The 25,806-nt window shown below is 46.9% G+C and overlaps 1 protein-coding gene across 1 annotated transcript; it reads left to right on the forward strand.

Annotated features, from left to right (window-relative positions):
* The first annotated feature begins 12,779 nt into the window (after positions 1 to 12,779).
* LOC135369394 (PR domain zinc finger protein 8-like) lies at positions 12,780 to 22,816 on the forward strand. The gene is made up of 4 exons (XM_064602987.1): positions 12,780 to 12,808; positions 13,167 to 13,356; positions 20,776 to 20,992; positions 21,067 to 22,816. The coding sequence occupies exons 1-4, from the start codon at positions 12,780 to 12,782 to the stop codon at positions 21,978 to 21,980; spliced, it is 1,350 nt and encodes a 449-aa protein (XP_064459057.1). The 3' UTR covers positions 21,981 to 22,816.
* The last annotated feature ends 2,990 nt before the right edge of the window (positions 22,817 to 25,806 follow it).

Here is a 25,806-nt window from a genome sequence, read left to right on the forward strand (position 1 = left end):
CCGACTACACGTCCTTCGTTCGGCTGCCTGTCGGACGAGAAAAGCGTGAAATATTTAACGTGAGGCGAGAGGGTGATAATTTGATTACGGAGGACCAGCGCGGACGATATGCGTTGACGAACAAGAAGTGGTCGGACAGGGCGAACAACGACGAACGAAACTCTGACGAAAAAAAGAAGAAAAAAAAAAACGTTATCGCATTGCCTCTTGCAGACGGGAATTAGATTACCGGGCGAGCGACATTTTCGACTGACTGATTTCATTTGGGCAAAGGGCCACATCATTCTGCGGTCACATTCAGACCCATGTGTGGAGAGAAGCTTCTGAAGGGGAAATGCGGCGTTAATATAATTGATGTCGTAAGTGATGGCACGTCTGAGTGTTACATGATGATTGGAGGGTAAGAATGCGCAATGGTGTGCGACTAATTTCATTGGCCGTATTGTTTTCTCTCTCTCTCTTGACTTCTGGAACATGCGAGGAGTATGGCTTTATTTTTTAGAATTATCGCAAAATGTGAAGTGTCCCAAAGAGGAACACGCTCTCCACTTTCAGCCAATCTGAAGCGAGTGAGGTATCATCCGCGTAACACGCAACTGATATTTAAACTGCCACGTGTAAATCTGTGTCAAAATTATCGAACGCAGTGCTAAAATTGCTGCATTTTAGGGCTCGGCACCTCGTTTGGACTTGTGTTCACTACCTTGTGGTCTATGCTGTTCTCGGGAAGATTTTTTCCTGAAAAACGACACTCTTAAAAATCACTCAAATCAAATCAAATCACTCAATCAGGGTGCCCTGTTTTTATTATTTGTTTAATTAATTCACTCGTCACGCTCCGAGCCAAGCGTCATCCCGATTGGCATCGGTCTCTTGTCTGATTTTTTTGAAAACGGGATGCCTTTCGTGACACTTATGCAGTTCAGTATGCTAATTATCAAAACAAAACAGCTCTGTCCACAAATAAGAATCAATAACGGTATCATTCTGCGCAATGATTGGCCTTGCACATGTCATGCGGTGTTGTAGTCTATCGAGCACATCCTACTGCATTGCTGTGCATATGCCGCGGTGCGGGAGAAATACCTTAGCCATTGCAGGAACTGTACGGTGGATGATGTCCTACATCCCAATGGCTCTTTCACGGAAAGACATTCCAAAATTCGCAGCCTCGTCTACTTTCTCCAGATATCTGGCGTCCGGCTCAGAGGCTAAAAGTACCGCTCGGACTTCCTGGCAACTCTGCAGTGACAGCCCTAAATCTTAAATTTCGGCCGTCATCATTCCTTCATCTGTTATCACACCATATAATCTCATCCTAGCTACAGTCGTGACGCAGCCGGTTCGTCACCACCACCAGTCTTGTTATGACTGTAGTCGTGACGACGCCATTACCCCCCCCCCCCCGCTTTCAGAGTGGAACCCTCATACGCCCAAAAAGCGGACCTTCACCGCTCTGTATATTTGGTTGCACTCTTAGAAATGAACTTCACCACATAGCACGCTCCAAGCCAACCATCATCCAGTTTGACATCGTTCTCTCACATGATTTGTTCAAAACGGGAGGCGTACGCCTTTTTGTGACAATTAACATTTCTGCATAAGTGTCACAAAAAAGCGTACGCCTAGCGTTTTCAACAAATCGAATGAGGGAACGGTGTCATTCGGGATGATGGCTGGCTGTGAGCGTGCTATGTGGTGAAGTTCATTTTTAAGAGTGTGGGGCGGACCCTGTTATTCGTAGGTATCGCTTCCGATTCGAAGAAAAGGGGTTGTACGCCTCTTTGTGGCAGTTGTCATATATCCAGACTGTTGACAAAAAAAAAAAAAAAGAAAGAAAGAAAGAAAGAAAAAGGCGTGCGCCTCCACTCTCTTCGAATCCGAGTGCGCAAGAAGACACTTCCAAACTTGCAATGTTCGTCGAGAAAAATTATTCGCTTTACAAGTTCGGCAATTCCTCTTTTATTTTAGTAGAATAGCGAGAGCAGAAAAGGAAAAAAAAAAAAAAAAGAAAACACGGGATTCAGCCTTGAATGTTAACTTTCAAGAAATCCAAAAAAAGGACTGTCGACGAGCTCACTGCTTCGGCAATTTCTGCTGGCGGCAATTCCCCCCCCCCCCCCGCAGTCGAGCACTCGGGCGCCACCACACCGCCCTTCTGGCAATTCTCTTCCCGATTCCTTCTCCGGCAAATACGGCAAACACAATTTCCACGCGACGCGGATGTCCTACTCTGGGATCGCGACGACGACGACGACAACAACAAGCAAAACAAAAATGTCGCAACCCGTAAATCAAATCGCACAGCTGGAGGGGACCAAGACGGGGCGAGTCCCTTTGCCATCTTTCGCGCAAATAATAGAAATAAAGCAGACGACAGAGTCATAATATCAATAAAAGGACGCGGCCGGGCTCCCTTCAAATCCAAGATGGCCGCCCCGATGGCGAAGCAGACGATGTCCGAAATGCCTCATGTGAATTTCAAATGCGGTGAGGGAGGAAAAAGAGACGTGGGGATGGAAAGGACAGACCACATGACTCATCGCTCGATTCCAAAAACACTTTGTCGACCTTTTGCGGAAGATTAATGTTGAGTGGAAATTGCGAAAAGAGAGAAGGAAAGAAAGAAAGCCATTCTTTTGGCGGTCTTGTCCCCCAAAAGAAGATGCGGAAATTCGTTTGTTGAAATGCTTCCTTCAGGAAGCTTGCATCAACTGGGCCCCCCATACAGTCCTGTCTTTTCTTCTTCTTCTTTTTTTTTTTTTTTTTTTTTGAACTCAGTATTCGCGCAGCTCTCATCTGTGCATATCCACTGCGTTGAAAACGCGTTATCGTCTGAGGATAAGCTGCCCTGGAAGTTTATGTTGGACACCCGAAAAACAGACCACCACCACCTAACGCATTCAAGGACAACTGCCTACTCTTTCACTCAACTGTCTCAACCACCTCTTTCACTCAACACGCAGCCTATGGTACTGTTATCGCTTCGGATTTGCGGTGGATGGGACATACGCCCTTTTGTGAGAAACGCAGGGATCGAAACCTGAACCGAAAACCGGAAGAAAAACGTTATTTTTCATCGAACCCGAACCGAACCGAACCCGAACAATTTTTTTGCTTGTCCTGAACCGAACCGGAACTGAACCGAAAAAAAAAATGATACGGTTACCGTTTCGGGAATCGGTTCAGAAGTGAAATACCTAATTTTACTATCGACCGACCTTTTTTTCGATTATTTATTTTTTGTACGATGCCAGATGAGAGTAAAAGTTTGTGACTGTGTCGCCAGTTTTTTGCAACAAATGAGGGCCCTGACCGGGTTCTGCCAAAAGGCTTCGCTTTTCGTTTTCAGCAGGCGACCACGGGAGTGCAATACAACAAAATATCAGAGCTCCGCTACTCCCTTCGGATGCCCTGACCATCTTGTGCAACGAAGAGGCAGAGAGTGAAACCGAAACTATGCAAAACTTCGTGCGTTTCCCTAAGAATGCTTCGTCTTTTGAAGCAAGCGGTCGTGGCGAGGCAGCAGTAGACGCTTCCTGAAACGGTTATCTCACACCTTTCTCTTACGACCGTGTGCGGTGAGGGTATAAGCTCGCTTTCATGTAGCAAAATTACTGCCGATGAACCGGTTAAACCAGGACCAAAAAAAGTAACGGTTCCAATCGCTGTAAGTGTTCCGACCGCTGACAGCTTTTATTTATTTATTTTTTCTCATTTCTCCCGGAGCCGAACCTGAGCCGAACCGATATACCTGAACCGGTTCAAGCTGATAATTTCGGTTCACCGGAGCTCAACCCGAACCGAACCAATATGCCTGAACCCCAACCCGAACCGGACCGAAAAAAATACCGGTTCCGATCCCTGGAGAAAAGCAGAACAAGCATATTGTTCGACAGCGCCACCAACTTGGTAGAGTTGAACTATGTTCAAAGCTCGTGGCGAACAAGGTCGCGCCCGAAAGCCACGGTCTTGAGGGGATTACGATGGTCTGTGAAAAGGACGCGACCTTCGGTCCTAGTTTTCTTTCAATAGGAGGCAGGGAACAAGTGCCCATTCGCGGAACCCAGCCCTCCCCTTTCGATTTGTTTCAGTTTCAGTCTATCTACCAACGTCATGATGACGTTTCTCCGGTAGAGGTTTATTTTATAAAGGGCGCCGTCTGCTAGAACGAAAAGTTATGCATATCGTTCTCGGGCATATACAGGCTTTCAGAGACCCAGGAGAACGAATAACGTATATTCATGCAATTCCATTAATTGTGCACTACCACGCAAATAATTTTCTCCGTCGAATGGCGACGAAAGTGTTTGCCACAGTCGGGCCACGCTCAGGCAGGTAACATCACGGCTATCGCAAGATGGGGAGAGAGAAAACCGTGCGTCCTGGGTCGACTTCACAGGGAACTGTGTCGACGTTTGTCTGAAAGCGTCCGAAGAAAACCCAGGGGAAGCGCGGAGACGACAGCAGCCGGGCAATCATCGGGCGCTGATAGACAGCTGGAAACGAGATTGGGATGGTCGACTATCTCGTTGAAGGGAGAGTCGGTACGCACAACGGATGCGTCAGATAAACGGTGCGGTGCGGCGAACGCATCCGTTGTGCGTACCGACCATCCCTTCAAGGGGATATGTGTCATCCCAATCTCGTTTCCAGCTGTCTATCAGCGCCCGATGCCACGCGCTCCGCCGTTCAAGGCAAGTCTGCGCGCCACTGTACAGGTGTTTTGTGGGTGCCTGCGGAAAAATCTTTTCAGCGTCTACAATATTTTTCGGCAATAACACTCTGACAACTGACGCTGAGGAAAGTGCACGAAGACGTACTGTTCAAAGAGCGTCGAATTGTAATTTCTAAGTACGCAACCCAGACGAGTTGATCCGATTACCGGGAAACCTGAATCCGAAGCTGTTCTTCCCACCCATCATCCTTTCTGCACATTTAAGAACGGTCGCACAGAAAGAGATTAGAGAAGAACGGATTCCGGCTCGTGAGGATTAGGTATGATCATTCGAACTGCGCCTGCTTCAACGTGCCGTCTCAAATGCTGCTCAAGAATTCACTATATACGCAATCTGGGATTTAATGGGCTCGAAGAAGGTTACAGCGCTCAGGGCTGCGAATTGGTCCGCAATGCTGATAAAGGAATAACTAACGAGGCGTCCTTCAGGCAGCTTCTGCTTTTGGCCTCGACGTCCCTCATCAATTATGAAGGAAATAAATTCAATCAATCAATCAATCAAATCAAATCAAACTGTGCGTGTATGTGCGGAGATGATGTGGAAAAAAGAGAACTTCACCGAGCTGATACCATAACTCCATAAGTGTCACTAAAAGGTGTATACCAGCGGCATGGCCGAGCGGGTTAAGGGGGCATACCAGCTCATCGCACCTGATGAAGGACGAACTCCGTCCGAAAGCTTGTTTTTCAGTAAAATAAATGTTTCAATATCTTTATTTTATCCAATGTATTTCCTGTGGAACATATATCATGCTTTTTCTTGGTAACCACCGCGCAGATTTTAACGCGGGTGGTTTCATTATAAAGAGGAATACGAGATGAATCGGATAACGTTGATACATTTCTTATACATGTCGTATTATGTGTTTTACGGCAACGTCACGAATGTGAAAAAAAAAGAACACAATTTTTCTCCTCCCTCTTTGAACAGGTTTTTATTACACTTCTATAGCCATTTAGAAAAGAACTTCCCATTTACTTTCTCTCGAAATATTTCAGGAATCGATAGACACCACATTTATATGTCTACCACTTTTCGTTTTTATAAAAAAGCATGAAGCATGAGTACTTATACACACCGACTGAAGGCCCAGTGAACCACGTCGTTCTGTGTCGCCATCTGGTGACGCAAGGGGAAAACCGCGCGGACCGTATCCTTCCGCCGAGCAAGCGGTGCGCATGCGCAGCAATGCTGGCTCGTATGGGTGGCGTGGGTGTGGATGACAAGCGAGTTCCTGTATCCTCTTTCTCTCTCTCTCTTCTCATTACTTTCATTTCTTGTCATTATTACAGTGGGCGGGTTAAGACGACCCGCTCGTTGGTGGTAGCCAAGGTTGTGCTGAAGACTGGGAGGTGGTGGGTTCGAATCCTACCACCGGCTGTGCTGTCCGAGGTTTCCCCTTGGTTTTCCGAAGGCTTTCCAGACGAATGTCGGCACAGTTCCCCCTGAAGTCGGCCCAGGACGCCTACTAACCTCCCTGTCCCCCACTCCTTCCTGCTGTCCTCTCTCCATCTGTCCACGTCTGTACGCCGCTCATAGCCACAGTTGCTTCGCGGTCCTAACACGGAATCAAAAAAAAAAGAAAAGAAAAGAGGGCGTACGCCTCTCGTTTTCAACAAATCAGGGGACAGCGATGATGACTGGTTGTCAGCGTGTTATGCAGTGGAGTTCGAATCATGGTGCCGGCTGTGCTGTCTGTTTTTTTTTTTTTCCTGGGTTTTCCTCAGACGCTTTCAGACATATGTCGGCACAGTTCCCTTAGAAGTCGGCCCAAGACGCACATTCCCCAGGGCGTCAGTCGTGACGTCGCCCACGTCTGTGAGGTCGACAAAGGCGAGTCCTTTCATCACCACCACCACCACCACCACCACCACCAGCAGCTGTTTTTAGTTGATTTGAAATGATTTGGGTTTTGCTGGAGCAGTTATTTACAGTTGCGTTTTTTACCGGCGCCGGCTGTGCTGTCTGGGCGTTTCCTCTGGGTGTTCCTCAGGCGTTTTAATGCAAAGGCTGGCGCACTTTCCTGTGAAGTCGGCCCAGGACGAACGATCTTCCCCGAGCACCATGCGATTGCACCGACAGGCAGATCGCTGGGTAGCATCACACCGCGAAACGGCAACAACAACAACATATATATTCTGATGATGAAGTGGGGAGGTTTTCCACTCTAGGAGTTGAACGCCAAACGACAAGAAGTATACCGAGCTATGCAGAATTGAGCTCAGTTCAGTTCTGACACGCTGAATGTGTGATGTGTCCTGTGTGGGCCCACAGCGATTCCGACATTTTACTCTCACTTGGTCGAAACTTTTGAACTTTTGAACTACATGTTGAACTCCATTACCATCTCTGTTCTCTCTGGACAACATGTCTGTTTTATTTTTTTTCATCATCTCATCATCTGTTTGTGTAAGTGTATTGGGGTAGCCAGTTCGACATCGTCGAAACTCTCATCCCCATTTTTTTTCTTTATCACATCACATCAGTTCTGCTTTTACGAGGGATATTCTGTTGTGTTACATGTGAGACGCAAGCGTGCGAATTTCTTAACTTAAAGGTCATCTTCACGGACACATAATCTTCAATGTTTTGCAAGAATTTGTGTAGGCTAAGTGGTACTTTGCACATTGGGAAGGAAGGGCAGCTTTCTAACAAGTTTTTGTCAACGACATTTCAAAGGGTGTCGTGCATTGTCGTGCTTAAATAAAACGCAATTAGAGCAAGCACCAGGAAATATGCGATTCCTTTTGTTTTACTAAAAAAAAAAGTCTCTTAGCCGAGTCTGTGGAAAGTGTAACCTAAATGCTCTCAGTCATAATGATAGAGTCACCCGTTTGGAAAGCGCCTGCTAGGGATGGCGCCGGAAATAGTGTTCGATGGTCATACGAGGGGTGTTCAAGTCAAACCGGGACTTTTCATTTTTCGCAAAAGTACAATGAACTTACAGGCGAGAAATTTGTTTTATTTTTCGACGTAATCTCCAGCTGCACTAATGCACTCGTCGCAGCGTTTCACGAGGGCTTGGATGTCAGCAGCGTATATTAATCCTCACCAGCGCGTAGCAGCCATCGCGACCTCGTAACGGCCTCACAACGGCCTCATCAACTGCAACAGCAGTGCTACCTGAGGAAAGTACCATGTGCCTAAAAAACGGTGGTGTATAACTCAACCTCAACAGCTGCGCTCAAATTTCGCGTTACCGACTACCGTCATCGTCCAGTGAATTTTTTGTACTGTACAGGGTGTGTGCAGAAAAACATGACCCGCATTTTTACATGTAACTCGTTGTCTACTTAGCCGAGGAACTTCCGGTGGCGCACGACGGCGTATTTATGCGTACGAAAGCTACAAAAAAATCCTGGAAGCCATACTCAATGTAAAAAAATAAACAGAGCGCGAAAACATGGGCTTCCATGCAATAGAATAGGGCGGTCATGACACTGCATGGTAGTGTATTTCGGTCTCATGAGAGTTATGTGCAGGCACCGCTAGGGGCACTGCCGATGAGCATCCATGTGGGACATCGTTTCGATTTATGCACCGATAGCTCCCCTAGCGGTACTTGAACACAACTCTCCTACGTGTACCATGTTGCCCTTTCACATACACCCTGTTGTCCACCATGTTGCCCTATTCTGATGCACGGAAGCCGACGTTTTCGTTGTTCCGTTTATTTTTTAAGCTGGGTATGGCTTCCACAATTTTTCTACAGATTTCGCACGCATAAATGCGCCATTGTGCGCCACCGGAAGTTCGTTAGTTAGGTAGGCAACAAGCTATGTGCCTAAATGCGGGTCATGTTTTTCTGCACACACCCTGTATATCAATACAGGCGCATGCGCACAAGATGCCGACGTGCCGTAAGGAAATAGTCGGTGTGTATTTGGGACAAAACGGTGGACATCAAAGCGTTTAATTCTCTTATTGCTCGGAGAAGGCGTCACGAAACCAATTAAACCCTACTGCAGACGCCATAAAAGGGACGGCACAAACCGTAAACAGCTAGCATTACTGCACCTTTTGATTGAGCGTAACCATGGTCGCTATAAGACCCCGTTGTCGCGATGAAAGCGTCGTCTGCTACTGTTGGACAGCAATCGCACCCACTAAAAGACCCCGTTGCCGCCATGAAAGGGTCGTCTGCTATAGACATCCACACTCGCCCAACAGCGCCACATAATGTTAATCCAATCAGGCATTAATCTCACGGATGAGAGCGTGATCCAAACAGGGTTTACGACCATATCTACTTCTAACGGATCCCATAAAGGCAATTGCCACCGTTTAGCGATATTGGGCCCGTCGTCGAAGAGGGCGCTGCGAACGGGTAGACGTTATTGTTGTCTTTCTATAACGGCGACGTTTCTTGTTTGCGGTCCTTATTTGGAGATAGTGCAGAGGGGCTGATCGGCAAACAATGGGTGTTGACTCTGCTGCTGGGAAGAATCTGGAGGAAGTTCTCGAGAAGTCATATTTTTGCGAGATGAGAGCGGTTGCTTAGCGACAGATACGGATCGAGGTACGCATCTCGCGGAATCGGCTTCTCCCATTTTTGACGTCACTGTCAAAATCGTTTACACGCGTCGAATACTCGTTTAGAGGCAGCGGAGAGCAGCTGACAAGCAAACTCTGCCCTATGACTTTACTTTTTGGAAGGATAGAGAAGCACTCTGAGCTTGTTGGCACGAGAACATATTACTGTATACTGCCAAGCAGACAAAGACGACAGACACTTTTCTGTGGATATCACCTATACCACCTACAAGAAATGGAGCTGCAGGCGACATATGAAGTCACCACATAGGTCCACGCTGGATGATGATGATGATGATCATCATCATCATCCAGCAACCATCCAGTTAAAAGAAGAAGAAGACAAGTTGCAAGTTAGCTAGTCGTGCAGGAGTCAGGGTCGCTTTGTCTGCCTCGTGAAATACTTATGAAGCTTCCGCGGTGTGTGAAGGGCACTGTGCTAAAGTCCGCGCCGCGTCAAAAGCACAAAAATCAGTACGTGCTCTGTGTACGGAATGTAGTTATTTTGCTAATTACATGATGGGCGTAGGATGGGACAAGCGGAATGTGTCGTAGTATAAGGTTGCCGTTGTCGTGTGGGAAATCGTACGTCGTGCAAGCCGGGCGCTGTATGAACGAACGATTGCGGGAACGTGATTTGAATGTCAAGGATAACCGAGGGGGTTGGCTAAGAGAACATTGTAAATAGTGCAGGTGGTGAGCCGCTGTTAACCCAAAGTCCGCGCGTTGGAAGGCATCGGAACATATATCAAGTCCGTGAGATGCCAGAAAGATTAGGGAACCCCTTTTGTCATTTTTATTAATAGCAGGAAAGGCAACACACACTTGCCTTTGGCTGAGTGATTTGAAGAGAGATGAAGGTGCACTCTAAGAAAAAAAGGAGTAATTTTACTCCTTTTGGTGACTAAATGCATTGCCACAAAAAAATAGTCCCTTTCGGGAGTAAATGCATGGAGTAAATGAATGGCACGGAGTGGGGACTGCATTTCACGCTATGTTCTAAGAGTCCCCGGTGCATGCATATAGCAATAGGCGGTTTGAATGAAACCGCCAATCGTGATGTATTAAGGAATATAAAATCTTGCGACACACATATAGGACACAATTTGCGAAGAAAGAAGCGCTATTTCTTACTCTGTGTGGGTGGAAAAGTTGACTCAGTTATACACTCTAAATCTTTTCACACCTTTAAAGGTGGAATAGCGTGCATGGCGCACGCCTTTTTAGGTGTAATTTTGGTAACATCATAATGGAGCACGGTTTCGCACAAATTTTCTTTACTCGAGTGTTGTCTCTCCTCCAAAAGTTCAGTCTTGCGGCATCTCAACATTGTTCAACAGTATTGTAGACCATTGCGCGTGCTCGATTATCGATAGCGATGCGTATATGCATTAGCTCGTACCTACGGTATCCAAGACATAACGAAAGCAAGATTTGCACTGACACTTGATCTTTAGTAATGCTTTCCGAATTTTGTAAAATATCATCCTGGAGATGCAATGTTACGCAACCAGATTGAATGTGCATAGCGCACACCTTTAAAAGTGTGAAAAAGTTTACAGTGTACAGCCTTATGCCATCAAATTGACCAAGAGCACACATTTACGTAGACCGTTGCATTCGGGAGACCATTAGCGAAGTTCAGTAACTATTTGCAGTCCTCGGGAGTAAATGTCCAGGATAGGGGACTAAAATGGGGAGTAATTGGGGGGGGGGGCAATCTAGAGGAGTAGAAGATGCAACTACTCTCTCTTGGGATCGGAAGCACTAACCCTATTATTCCTTGCAACGGTTGGCGAACAGCTTCCTACGCGGTAATGTTCTGGAGTGCGCATGCCGCCTGTCCAGTTCTCTCCAATCTAAAATACGAAAAGTACGTAAACACTAATAAAATAAAATAAATGAGGTATAAAGAAAACGCGACATTATGACTTTGTCTCTCTTCCTTGTGACCCCTATTGAAATATTCTTTTGGCGTTCTTGTCATTAGCTTTATCTGCGCCCTTCATTCTACGCCATTTTGAGGTAATTTCCACTTTTTCGTTCTGCCCAAAAAGTATCTACGCAGCTAAGATGAAAGGATTTCTTCCCTGTAAAAACAGGAGAAAAAAAAAGCGACCCGATTAATTTTGGAACCTAATCTGCGCCACCCATTGTGGTCGTGGATCGAAGAACGGTAGAATATTTCGGGCGCTCGGGCCACATCTTCTCGTTGATGGGGATGGATGCTGTAGAACAGAGGGGTGACACAGGTGATATAGCAGCTTCTTTCCACGCAGCCTTATCTTCCATCCTTGACAGGCGACGATCTTCGAATCGTTTCCGCGCGAACGGGGGCGATGACTACGCCGTCATCCATTATGTAGTAGAACAATAGATTTGTGTCGAAAGCCTATTCGAGGAAAAACTCGTGCTTCTCTCCTTTTTGAGAAGCGCGGGCGACCCTTCAAAAGCGGAGGAGGACAGGTTGACTACTACCATCATCATCATGAGTGCGACGATCGTACGCCATTGGCTGGTTGGCTGCTTGCCGAGCGGTACGTTGCTCAAGGGGAATCGTGCCTCCTGGGCAGACTTCACGGGGAACTGAACCGGCATTTGCGTCACAGCGCAAGGCCAGAACACAGGAAACTGACCTATAGTAGCGCAGTAGGAGAGCGCACTTTTTGCCGCAGCGTTGCGTCATGCGGCCGGTCTTAACAGCCAATACGAAAGCAGAGTGAACATGATGGGTTACACTACCTGGCGCGAGAGGGAGAGTGGCCTCTCTGTGTCCAGCCGTCCTATCTGCGGCGCAGTAACATTTTGAGCGCTCACGGGCTAGGTTTCTTTTCCTTATTTCGTTCAACATGGCTATAGACTGCACTGCCTGGATTTAAACATCTATTTTACACGCAGCGTGGAAGGCTAATCGTTTAGCCACTAAACCGTGGGAGCTGGTGATCATACACGGTTAAAAATGAGCTCCACCACATAGCGCGCTCCTAGCCAACCATCATCCCGAAAGACAACGTTCTCGCCCCTGATTTGTTGAAGACGTACGACCAAAAGCAGTGTGTTCTAGCAATCTTGTCGTCCTCTGAGCGCTGCGACACGATATGCGTTACGACATTATGACAGTATAAGCGCTAGATGTCACTGATATACCGGAGAGAGCATTATGCATGCATAATTCACCATGCCGTTATTGAAAAAAATAAATAAATTTGGCGAATTCCGTGCAGACTGATGGATGCTGCGTCTTTTTAGAAGTATCGTAGACCAGTTGAAGCGCAATCGAACAAAATGTGTTGATTCAACATCACCTCAGGATTGTAACATCACGTGTTTCGTCCAAACCCCAATTTCTGCGTGTCGCGTGTGTTTAGTTCTATTTCTTTTCTCTCTCTTTTTTTTTTTTTTTTGCAACTTGCCGCTCTTCACGACAGGCAGACCACCTTCTCTTTCTGCAAACGCCCCCCCCCCCCCCCTCCCCAAATCACATCGGGGCCGTTTTGAAGATCAACCATGAAGATTGCCTGCAACACTGCGCCGAAGTATAGACACCAACTTTGCATCGCCCGTCAAATGGGACGGCAAAACTACATTGCGTGCCTCAAAACTGGGACCAAAACTACATTGCGCGCCTTAAAACTGGGACCGAAACCCTCTGATTGACGTGTTCTTTTACTGTGCACAACCATGTGCTTGTTCGATACGAGGAAAATATGTGGGTAATAAGAAACGCCTTTTCGTCCTGTGGTTCGCTGTCCGTCGGGTATCCTAAACGTTCCCCTTCGGTACAATCCCCAACCCATGATCAGTATCCGGTTATCCTTTACACACAAAACATGTGTATGCAAGCAATCTGTGCCTGGCTATGTGTTCACGGTTTGCGATTTGTATACTTTTCAGGTATCCTGAACTAGCGAACGGCTACGTCGAGATGGGAGAGCGTCGCTGGTCTGGTGTCACAACCCAGGAAGCTGTCCGCGAGGGCACCTGTTTCGGTCCCCTGCCGTCCAGCATAGGAGGCCTGGACCCACTCGCTTCCATGGCATGGTTCTGCACCGACAGGACGCCGACACCAACAAATACCATAAAGGTAAATATACTGTTAAAGTGTTCGAAAGCTGCGAGGTAACTAACGTGGCACATAGAGCGCTGTGCCTGGTAGAGAATGTGCCTGGTTCGACGCATCCGGACAGCGTTCCGCACGGCGAGTGCGTGGCTACTTGCACCACGTCCTCCTGGTCTGTCAGACAGCATTGAACTGAAGCGCGCCCTCATGGTAAATGGCATGCATTGGACACTGTAAACTGAAAAACACCCTTATGGGTGTAAATGGCTTGTCCTATAACTGACACCTCTTTTTACACCATATGGTCTTAGAACACCCTTTTCAGAGGGTGTATTCTGCGTAAGACACCCTTTGAAAGGGTGCTTTTCCTTGAAAATGCCTTCTTTTGCACCCTTTAAACACCCTTTCAGGAGGGTGTTTAACAACTTTACACCCTCCTAGAATGTTGTTTAAAGGGTGCAAAAGAAAGCATTTTCAAGGAAAAGCACCCTTTCAAAGGGAGTCTTACACAGCATACACCGTCTGAAAAGGGTGTTCTAAGACCATATGGTGTAAAAAGAGGTGTCAGTTATAGGACAAGCCATTTACACCCATAAGGGTGTTTGTCAGCTTACAGTGGAGTCTATTCGAAATCCCGAAAATCCGCCGGGTCGTGGTCGGAGCTCGCAAATAAATAAATAAACAAACTAATAAAAACAAATAGAAGACAGAAAGAGGGCATCCGCAATGTTGCGGAGTTCCTGTCCTGCACAGGTCTTTTCAATCTAACAGCGCACTTCTTTTCAGTTATTACCCTGTCACCCCTTTTGCCTTGCGCCACCGCCGTGACGTTAGCGCACGCCTCATCACATCGTGATGCGCTCTTAAAAATGAACTTCACCACATAGCACCCTCCTACACTGTTAAAACAGAACTTCACCACATAGCACGCTCCTAGCCAACCATCATTCCGAATGATATCATTCTGTGCATTGATTTGGTGAAAATGGGAGGAGGCGCCTATCTGGGACAGATTATCTTGTCCCAGATAGGCGCCCCCCCCCCCCTGTTTTGAACAAATCATGACACAGAATGATATCATTCGGTATGATGGTTGGCTAGGAGCGTGCTATGTGGTGAAGTTCTGTTTTAACAGTGTAGTCAGCCATCATCCCGAGTGACATCATTCTCACCCCTCATTTGTTGAAAACCGGACGCGTACGCCATTTTGTGACACTTATGCAGAAATGTTAATTGTCACAAAAAAGGCGTACGCTCCGTGCTTTCCACAAATCGAGAGTGATAGAGGTATCACTATGTACAATGGTTGGCCTTCAGCGTGCTATGTGGTGAAGCTTTGTTTTAAGAGAGTACGTGTTCAGCCGATAAGAACCGCGTAAAACGTAAACCGTCAACCCAAATAGAGTCATACCTATACACTCTTAAAAAGGAACTTCACCTCATAGCACTCTCCTAGCCAACCATCATCTCGGATGATATCATTATCAGCCCTGATTTGTTGAAAACGGGAGGTGTACGCCTTTTTTGTGACACTTATGCTGTTCATAATTGCCACAAAAATGTCGTGCGCCTCCCGTTTTCAACAAATCAGGGCAGATAACGATATCATTCGAGATGATGGTTGGTTAAGAGCGTGCTATGCGCGGTGAAGTTCATTTTTAAGAGAGTAGCCACAGCGCAAACTTAACGCACTAAAAAGAATGGCAGCAACCTCACCTCCTAACAAACCATCATCTCGAATGACATATCGTCCTCTCACCGTTGATTTGTTGAAAACAGGAGGCGTACGCCTTAAGGATATAATTGTAACAGAAAAGGCGTATACGCCTTCATCCTGCAGATGATGGTTGGTTAGGAGGTGAAGTTACTACAAATCACTTTAATGCATTAGGTTTGCCATGTGGCTATACGGTATTACTCCACTGGAGAAATGGAGAAGTTATACTGCACTACCACAAGGTGCCGTCAACGTTTACCTGCAGTTTCATTTTCGGCTCACCACTTGTTAAATACATCCTTAATAGTGAACTATTGGGAAAATTCTTTCCAGTGGCTCTACTGCAAGTAATACAGTCCCCACGCGCAACCGTATACGGCCGTATTCCAAGACACGCTCTAGCAAGGCACACTCCAAAAACAAAATTTGGCCACATAGCATGCACACATCGGGAGTGATAAGCGTATCATTCTGTGCAGTGGTTGGTCTTCACGGTGCTATGTGGTGAAGTTCTGTGTCTGGAGTGCAGACCGCAGTAGCAGAGGTGCTCGTGACCCGAGAAGAAGAACAGGCTCTATCTTTTGACCCCATCTTACGTGGATTCGAGAGAAGACAAAGAACTTGTTATTAGAAAAATTTATTCTGAGAATGGCATATGATGCACAGGTGCTTCACCGCATAGCACGCTGTTAGACAACACCCATCCCAAATAACATCGTCCTGTCCCCTGACTGGTTAAAAACAGGAGGCGTATACGCCTGTTGGTGACACTTATGCAAGTATGTTAATTGTGAAAAAAAAGAAGAAAGAAAGAAAATGTGTACGGCTTGCGCTTTTCACAAGTCAGGAGTGATAACGGCATCATTCTACACTCTTAAAAATGAACTTCACCACATAGCACGCTCCTAGCCAACAATCATCTCGAATGATATCGTTATCTGCCCTTATTTGTTGAAAACGGGAGGCGTACGCCTTTTTTGTGACACTTGTGCTGTTCATAATTGTCACAAAAAAGGCGTACACCTCCCGTTTTCAACAAATTAGGGCAGATAACGATGTCATTCGAGATGATGGTTGGCTTGGAGCGTGCTATGCGGTGAAGTTCATTTTTAAGAGTGTACGAAATGTTTTTTTTTTTCCTTCACCGTGTTATGAGGTGAAGTTAAGTTCTGAGAGCGGTGGAGCAATGTGGCAGTACAGGCAAACAGAATGCGAGACGCTGAGCAGACCACGCCACACTGAAGGCAAACCATTGCGTTAAATGACACCGGGAATATTTGTGATTGGCAGAAAGTTCAGGGTGCGCCGTATTTTGTAATCCGCACCCGCTTCGTTGTTATTCTAACAGAGCTGCGTAAGATAAAAAAAAAAAATGCCGTACACCTCCCGTTGTCAACGAATGACAGAAGACGATGTCATTCGCGATTATGGTTGCCTGAGAGCGTGTGATGCGGTGAAGTTGTGTTTTTAGTGTCTACCAATGGTACGCTGTTTTTCTTTTTTATCACTCTTAAAAAAATATGAACTTCACCGTATAGCACGCTCCTAGCCAACCATCATCTCAAATGATATCGTTATCTGCCCAGGGGGCTTAATCGCTTCATCGTCGTTACGGTCGTTACACTCTTAAGAATGAACTTCACCACATAGTCCGCTCCTAGTCAACCATCACCCCGAATGACAACGTCCTCGCCCTAGATTTGTTGAAAACGGGAGGCGGAGCCTATTTTGTGCCATTATGCACGGCACAAAATAGGCTCCTCCTCCCGTTTTCAACAAATCTGGGGCGAGAACGTTGTCATTCGGGATGGTGGTTGGCTAGGAGCGTGCTATGTGGGGAAGTTCATTTTTAAGAGTGTACAAGCTAACGAGTGACAGGAAATTCCAAAAGGCGGGCGGGAAATTTGAAAAGGTGGGCACGTGATAAAACACGTGCACGGCGCTCTTCGCGCGATACGTGAACGCTGTACACGTCACGCGCAATGTGTCACGTGCCCACCTTTTTGAATTACCCGCCACTCGTTAGCTTGTAACGACCGTAAGGATGATGAAGCGATTAAGCCCCCTGATTTGTTGAAAGCAGGAGGGTAAGCCTTGCCTCAGGGTAGGACTGCGGACGAATTCGACCACCTGGGGTGCTTTGGACGGGCGCCGAAAACCTCAGACCCCCACATGGTTACCGTCCTCAGCCGGGATCGAACCCGCGATCTTGTAGCCAACCACCATCCCGAATGACATCGTTCTGTCACCTGATTTGCTGAGAACGGGGGACGTACCTGGTACGTACATGGTCAGGTACCTTGTCAGGGTTTCTTCCTTTTGTACCTGACCCTCGTTTCCAATGGAAATGAAATGAAGGCATACATACATACATACATACATACATACATACATACATACATACATACATACATACATACATACATACATACATACATACATACATACATACATACATACATACATACATACATACATACATACATACATACATACATACATACATACATACATACATACATACATACATACATACATACATACATACATACATACATACATACATACATACATACATACATACATACATACATACATACATACATACATACATACATACATACATACATACATACATACATACATACATACATACATACATACATACATACATACATACATACATACATACATACATACATACATACATACATACATACATACATACATACATACATACATACATACATACATACATACATACATACATACATACATACATACATACATACATACATACATACATACATACATACATACATACATACATACATACATACATACATACATACATACATACATACATACATACATACATACATACATACATACATACATACGCAGTTCATAATTGGTACAGAATGGCATACGCCCGTTTTCATCAAATCAAGGATGATAACGTTGTCATTCGGGATGATGGTTGGCCAGGAGCGTGCTATGCAGTGAAGCTATATTTTTAGACTGTATAGGTGCACCCTAAGCGGGGACGTGTCCTATATGACGTCAATATTCACCATTTGATCGTTGTTACTGCATCCTATCTGAGCCAGCTCAGTGGTGCGTCTCACAGGCAAATATATCCATAGATTGAGAAGTTACGCGCCAAAAAGAATTCGTTACAAGTTACCGTGTGCAAAATGTAACTAAGTTAATAACGAAGTTCTTCAGCATGAAATGTAACTCGCAATTACTGAGCTACTTAAAAAAGAGAACGAGTTACTTCCAAGTTACTGCAGACACAAAATAGCATTACGCAGGTGCAGCGCGCGTGAGCAGTTGAGTTAGACCTTGAGTTGCAGCGGAGGACTGCAACACGCTTAGATCGTTTTCGTGTATGTCCAACAGTATACCTCGCCCTGTTTGTAAACAAATGACGTCATAGTGTTCAACAGCGCCAAAATTTGGTAGAATTGAACTACGCTCGAAGCTAGAGGTGAACAAGATCGCGCCCGAAAGCCACGGTCTTGAGGGGGTTACGACATGGTCCCTTAAAGGGACGCGACCCTCGGTCCTACTTTTCTTTCAGTTGCTTTCAATGGGAGACAGCGAACAAGTGACCGTTCGTGGAACCCAGCTCTCCTTCCGATTTGTTTCGGTTTCAGTCTGTATACCAATGTCATGATGACGTTTCTCTGGTAGAGATCTATTTGAACGCTTTGCACCTTACCCCCCGTGGGCGCACAATGGTTCAGCTTCATTTCAATGGCAGCAGTTCTTACTTCCTGAATAAAATACTGTCATTGATTGAACATCACGTTTTATGGGAAAAAATTCCATGAAGGACCCGGAGAGAAAGCAAGAAAATATGTGGACGTGAGTGAAAAGCGAGTTAAAAGTAACTTGGAACTTAACTTAACTTACTTTGGCAAAGTTACCTGAAAAAGGAACGAGTCCCTCTGAAAGTTACCACGGCGCAAAAGTACCGAGTTAAGCTACAAGTTACAAAAAAAAAAAGAACTTAGTTACAGTAACGAGTTACCTCGAACTCTGAATATTTCTTTCTCTCACCCGAGAACACGCGGCGCACAGAGGGAGTCATAAATGAATAAACAGGAAGCACTTGATCCCCTTTGTGATGAAGAGCCTCCATATAAGCGACATATGTAAACAAACAAGCTTATCGAACGCGCTAATTATGTTCCCCTTTGTTTCGCTACAGGGCACGGACGCGAAGCAGCAGTCACTTTTCCATTCGACGTGCCCATTAAGGGTAACACGAAAAGAACGACAGTACACAGCTCGCTAATTGCGACGTCAAAGACACATCGGAGAGCCCATTGTTCGGCGCAATGCCACAGTCATAAGGAAACCCCCCGCATATAATCTAAAACGCGCTCCCCGAGCACATTCATCGATTCGCCCGCCGAGTCAATACCGCCCGCGACCCCGCCACATATACTCGCGGGGGAAACTGGGTGAAGCAAAAAGGGGTAAGCATTCGTTATGGAAACAAAGAACGAAGCCCGCAGGAGGAAGGCAACGCAGATACAAAACCGGGGATCTACAGATAAAAGCGTCAATATCGGACCGTATACATAAAGAGGAGAATCGGCAGCTGAAGATAGCCTCGCCTTCACAAAAGCGCACTCATTTTCTCTTCCTCCGTATATGACAGTCGTCATCGAGATTGTAAGCCAGTAGCTCGCGACGATGGTTCATTAGTGAAGCCCACCGACAAAAGAACATTAAATAGATCGAGGCAGAGGGCGCATCTCCGCATGCCATCTTGCCTTACAGGCGAATGTACGAACGAAAACGTCTTTCAGAGGGTCTGGATGGGGATATGACCGGAACGACGCCAAATGAGGTCCATAGTGTGTTGAGCAGCTTGCTCTGGAAGTCACATGGAAGGGAGACTAAAAGGGACCGACCGTCTATGGGAGAAAAAAACAAAATGTCAGTGGAGACTGAACTATGAGCCTGTAAGCGTAGACCATGCGAAGACGCTCGTCGTTGTCGATGACAGTGTGTGCTGTGTCCACCGAATATAAAGCACTGCGTTCATTCTACGCAGTAAAAAATAATGCTAGAATCACTCCTACGTCAGTTCTTGCTGAACGTTTCCCTTCGTCCCGCGTTCCTATAATCCTATACACCGTGTCGAGATACCTGCAGGCTATGTATACCTTCTTGCAAGAGAACCTTACTACATAACACGGTGAAGGGTAACGACTGATAATGACTAATGATAACTGACTGGTAATGGACTGATATGCAGCATCACTCCTGGTTTGTGGGAAGCTGCATTGTGTCACATAAAGGAGTACGCCTTCCGTTTTTGACCATTCGGGCTGCAGAACGACGTCATTGTCGACGGTGCTTGGCTAATAGCGATTTCGGGTGGTTATTGGTCATTCGGGTCGCCGAACGCAGCACTGCACTCGGAAATCGCCCGCGCTGGATCACGTGACAGTTGCAACACGAAATGACAGTAATCTAGCGGTTTATGCGCTTGGACGGCGCTAGGGGCATCGCTGTCGCTCGTCTCCGGGTTTCGTCGTCTGCTTTCGCCATGCAAACTGGCGCGTAATAATTACGCGTCATTTTGCGGTACGCGATTGCACTCCTTCCTTTGTTGCAGTACATAAATATAGGATGAGTCGCCTTACGTGTGAATCTACTCCAGTTATTAATTAGTATTACTACTTCTTTCTCTTTCCCGAAAGGTTTCGCCCAAGGAAGATGATGCGAGCCAGTGGCTGTGTCAAGTGACTCCCGCGCGAGGCCCTCACGAGCAAACAGTGGAGGTGATCGCTCAAGACGGCCAACTTTTCCTGCGTGCAATGCGCGATCTCCATCGTGGTGACCAACTTCTTGCCTGGTTCGGCAAAGAGCTAGCCAACGTCCTTCGTCTACCCGAGATCACACCCACGCTCGTCGACGGTACGCTGTCTCACACTGTGTCCACTATAGTGGTTCTCGTCGCTCGTTTACAATAGTTTTTTTACAATTTGCAGGTGACAAAGCCTACCAGTGTGCATTGTGCAACGAAGCCTTCTGCTTCCCGTTCCCCGTCATCTCCCACCTGATGTATCGCTGTCCCGCTAGGAATCCAGGCAGTCTCCTGGGAACCAGTCCTGAGCGGCAGCATCCTGCGCCGATGTCCAGACGTGTAAAGGGCTTCGACATTGCATCGTTGACCGACACCGCCATCGAAAGTCCTAATACGCCGCCTCCATCGGAACACTTGTCTGCCGACCGTCTCACCCCTCCGGACTCCGAACAGACGGCCCTCATTTCGCGGCGGAAACCATCACCCGATGCTCCCGCGTTACCCGACGTCAAACGTCCGTCCCTCGCGGATCAACTCCGAGCATCAATCGCTGAATCAAAATCGTCGCAGAGAGCATTAGACCGGCACGCGTCCCCGCCGGACCAGGACTTCAAGCCCAACGATCTGTCTCGTAAAAGAAAGTCCGAGGACGACCCGACATCCTTTCCGCCACAAAGCGCTTTCAAGAAGGTCGATAAGACGGATCGTACGGCACCTCAGGGCCTAGGTGTCTCTGCCTCATTCCCTTACCCTCTCCCTGGACTGTGTCCACCTTTCCTGACAATGTCCACACTGGACAGCCGCCTTAAGAGTGACGAAGACGGCGGCCGGAGGTTCCTTGCTGCAGCCTACCCGCCCCTGGTGCCATATATGCCACCGTCCCTGGCGGCCTTGTCGCTTCCATCGCAGAACTGGTGCGCGAAGTGCCAGGCCAGTTTCCGCATGACCAGCGACCTGGTGTACCATATGCGGTCGCATCACAAGCGGGAAGTGGACCCGGCCAAGAAACGCAGGGAGGAGAAGCTGCGATGCCACATTTGTCACGAGACCTTCCGCGAGAGACACCATCTCACGCGGCATATGACTTCGCATCAGTGAAGCATACACTTCCTGTAGAGACGATATTATAATCTGGGTGCTACGTTCGTGTACCTTCTGTGTGCATTTAGAACACATTTCCATCAGAAGACGTTCCGGAAGCGGTGACTTTGAAGCATTTTTTGTTCCTGTACCGAAAGGGTGAGGGAACCGATCGCTGGAACCGATGTACAGAGATATATTGTTAGTCTTGATCTTACTGACGCTTGCCAGACTTTCCAGGTTCAGCATGAAGTGAAAGAGCATGTACACACGGCTTCTAGTCAGACGAATGCTATACAGGTGTACATCTGCCAAAAAATTGCAACAACTTTCTACCAGTGCAGCGGCCAGAAGTTGTTGCATTGAAGTCTTCAAGTGATAACGTTATAGTGCAGTACCGTAGCTACCTTAAAGTGCCACTACGGACTAAAAAACATGTTTTCAGATGTCGTTTTCTAAGTCAACCTCGTTCGAAGGAAAGAAAACGCAATAAAATGGTGTCTGCGAACATTGCATACCTCAACAGATTTTCGAGAGAGACCGCGAAATCTCGTAGTTTCGGATTCTGCATGAGTATATGACGTCACCGCAAGCTATGGAATGTGTCGTGTGTAACGGCACGCTCACACAACTGGGTCTCTGCTCTTCACCTCACACTGAAAGAATGCCAGCAACTGCAGTGAGGAGGCGGAAATCGTTTTTCGAGGAGCAATGTTGTCAGACGCCTGGCAGATTACACACCCTATGACGTCATACTTCTCAAAACTAGAAAATACTTTCATGACGCGTTCCCGTCAGGCTGTTTCGGGAGAATATAATGCAAGACAGGTGGATTGCAGTGCCATAAATTAGACAGGATTCCGAAGATACAAGATTCACACAAGACACAAGAAGTACGCGGCGGCACCTTAGAGGGAATATCGCGTCAGTTTCTGTCGATTTCCAAACTATAGTGTCGTATTATTCCTCGATGACCACGGCATCTAAAATCCCACGCAAAGTACTGGCGTAGTTTGACTTTTATTCGATGGATTGCACGAAAAGAGCAGGTGGAGGATGTTGAGAGTACGCCGGAATTCCCTCTTTGAAACAACAAGGAACCGTCACTCCTTATGGACCAATGGGGGCGCGGTCATGAGAAAAGGAATGCCGCCAGCGTACAGACATCTTACGAGGCGTCTGGACGGCGCCTTTCTTCTCTTAGCGCCGCCCTCTCACTCCTGTCTGGTTAGGTAATGACGTCATGCCGCAGAAGCCTTTGCAGCTGCAGCAGCAGCGCTGACCTCCAAAATTCGTGTGCTCTTAATATCCAACCACATTTCGGACGAAAAAAAAAAAAAAAGACGAGTAGATTGTCGGCCGGTGCCGAACCTAGTGGTCACTATAGGAACAAACCGGGGTAGTTGGTGTAGATTCATGATGGCGAATAGCAGCAAGAAGACGAGGACATAGGTAGAAGTAGATCGCCGCAGTTGTCCTGTCTACTTCTACCTATGCCCTTGTCTTCTTGCTGATATTCGCCATCATGAACATAGTGGTATCAGTTTCACAGATGGGTTTTCGGATGAGACTGTCCCTTTAAAGTGACTATGGCATCCAGGAACGTACGTGTGAGACTGATACGGCAATGTTCGTCACCGCTTCACAGTCAACTTGGCCAAGTTTCGCTTCCGAGAAAAGCCTACATATTAAATAAACTAGTTTGAAAGATTCGCTCTCCCTCTGCAGCTAACGCCACGATGACGTAAGCCAGGCACACGAATGGGAACGCAGCGCAGGCGATTATCTCCGAGGTCGTCTGTTCGGCGTTCGCATCGCAATATGCTAAGTGAAAAGTCCACGGTACATACGACGACTTTCGTTTACCGGTGTGAGTTCTAACGTGACCTTGCTGGCGCGGAACGCGGTGTTACGCTCCTGGTTGTACGAACACGTCCGCTAAGCAGAAACAACATTCCGCCGACCATTGAGCAAACGCCGTCCCGTAGTATTCCGGATCGCCCGCCCGCGGGAGGAGGAGGAGGAGGAGTGTCGTTGGGAGGAACCCGAGAGGTCTGCCTGCCTGATTAGGCGGCATGTTTCTCGGGAAGGGAAAGATGGTGGACAGGAGGAAAGGGTGAAGTGGAAGACCGAGCGGAATCCGCTCGGGGGGAGGATAGCTGCGTCCATGGGCCGACTTCAGGGGAACTGTGCCGGCATACGCCTATTACACATCTGAGGGAAACCCAGGAAAAACCCCAGACGGCACAGCCGGCCCGCGGATTCGAACCGCGGACCTCCCAGTCTCCAAGCGCACGCGTAACCGCTGCGCCACCGGAGCTGGTGCCCGCCCGCCAACCCTCCTGTCGCCAAGGCTACCAAGGTCTCTCCATCCGCTCTCTTATTGGTCTAGTTCTTGGCAAGGGGCGATCACTGATTGGCCTTGTCCAGATGACGTTTACAGAAAGGGACTTCCGGAATAGCCTCAATATGTGTCGTCTGCTCTTGCCATATGTTACATCAAACTGCACAGGAAGAACGCCACCAATTCGCGTCGGATATGCGGGGTTATTATCAGTGATGAACACGGAGTAAAACAGCACTATAGTTTTGGAATCGACCGGGACAGATGCAATAGTCCCTTGAACGTTTAATATTTTTGTGCAATGACAGGTCCAATATGGAAAATCGTCTGGACTTAAAAACGTGGACAGCGTTTATGTACATGCATCAGGGTGAGATAAAACTTGAGTTGGAGTCCATCCACTGTCATAGCTCGTTTATCGACTGACTATCGACGGAGTGCGATAGAAATAGAGTATTTAGTAATGGTAGCATAGCATTATTGATCGTATGTATGGTTTATTTACTAGGGGATCAACTGGAAGCGACTTGTGACAAAGCGTGTATTTCTGTGTGCAAGGACGGCACTCTATGGCGAGTGTGTTTGGTGAGGAAAATGTGCAGTGATTCTGAAAGGGAGAAAGCAGCAATACATTATGTTCGAAAGCATTACGCGCGAATCAATTTTTATGTGCGTCCTGGTAGATGTGGTTCCTCTCTCTATAGCTCTTTCGCATGTAGTCTGTAAAAATTATATGCTTCTTAGCGAAGCATTTACAGGTTTTTTTCTAAATCGTATTTTTTGGTTGAGAGTTTTTGTGAAAATGAATAAAGAGAACGTTGTTACATATAACGTGAGAAAGAGCATCATTTTAATCTTCCATGGGTAGTGTTGATGGTGGTGGCGTCAAAACGTCCCGGGTCGATCCCGGTGCAAAAGGACAACAAAAAAAAAAAAAAGAAAAGGAAAGATGTGCAGAAAACTCTTATTAGAGCTCTTCAAAATAATCGGAAGGCACGTCACGTGTCACGTCCTGTGACACCCACAGAAGCTGACCTATAATTACAAAAAAAGAAAAAGAAAGAAAGAAAAAGATAACGGTAACTGGGGGTATGTCCTGTCGCATCCGCATGAGACCACAGAAGGATGCCTGAGTTTTTATACCTTGTTAGCGCCGCGAAGCAACGGTGGCTATGAACGGCGTACAGACTATGGACACATGGAGAGTGTACAGCTGGGGGAATGGGGGACATGGGGGTTAGTGTACTTCCTGGGGCGACTTCAAGGGAAGCCGTGCCGACATTCGACTGGAACGTCCGCTGGAAAATCCCGGAAAAATCATAGCCGTTGGTATAGGATTCGAACTCACCACCTCTCGGTCTTCAGCACGACCTTGGCTATTATAAACGAGCGGACGCTCGGATGCCTCAGTGTCCAGACAGTATGAGTATTAAATTATTTCTTCCTCTTCTTCTTCTTTATTGTATTTTTTATTTTTTTTATTTTATTATTTTTATTTTT

Source organism: Ornithodoros turicata, chromosome 9 (assembly GCF_037126465.1).
Source record: "Ornithodoros turicata isolate Travis chromosome 9, ASM3712646v1, whole genome shotgun sequence".
In the NCBI taxonomy this organism is placed as follows: Eukaryota; Metazoa; Arthropoda; class Arachnida; order Ixodida; family Argasidae; genus Ornithodoros; species Ornithodoros turicata.

Excerpts from the sequence above, each read along its gene's own strand:
- LOC135369394 (XM_064602987.1), top strand. The coding sequence starts at position 12,780 with ATGAAGATTGCCTGCAACACTGCGCCGAA. Across the intron at positions 12,809-13,166 it reads GCCTGCAACACTGCGCCGAA|GTATCCTGAACTAGCGAACG; the intron begins GTATAGACACCA and ends TATACTTTTCAG. Across the intron at positions 20,993-21,066 it reads CACACCCACGCTCGTCGACG|GTGACAAAGCCTACCAGTGT; the intron begins GTACGCTGTCTC and ends TACAATTTGCAG.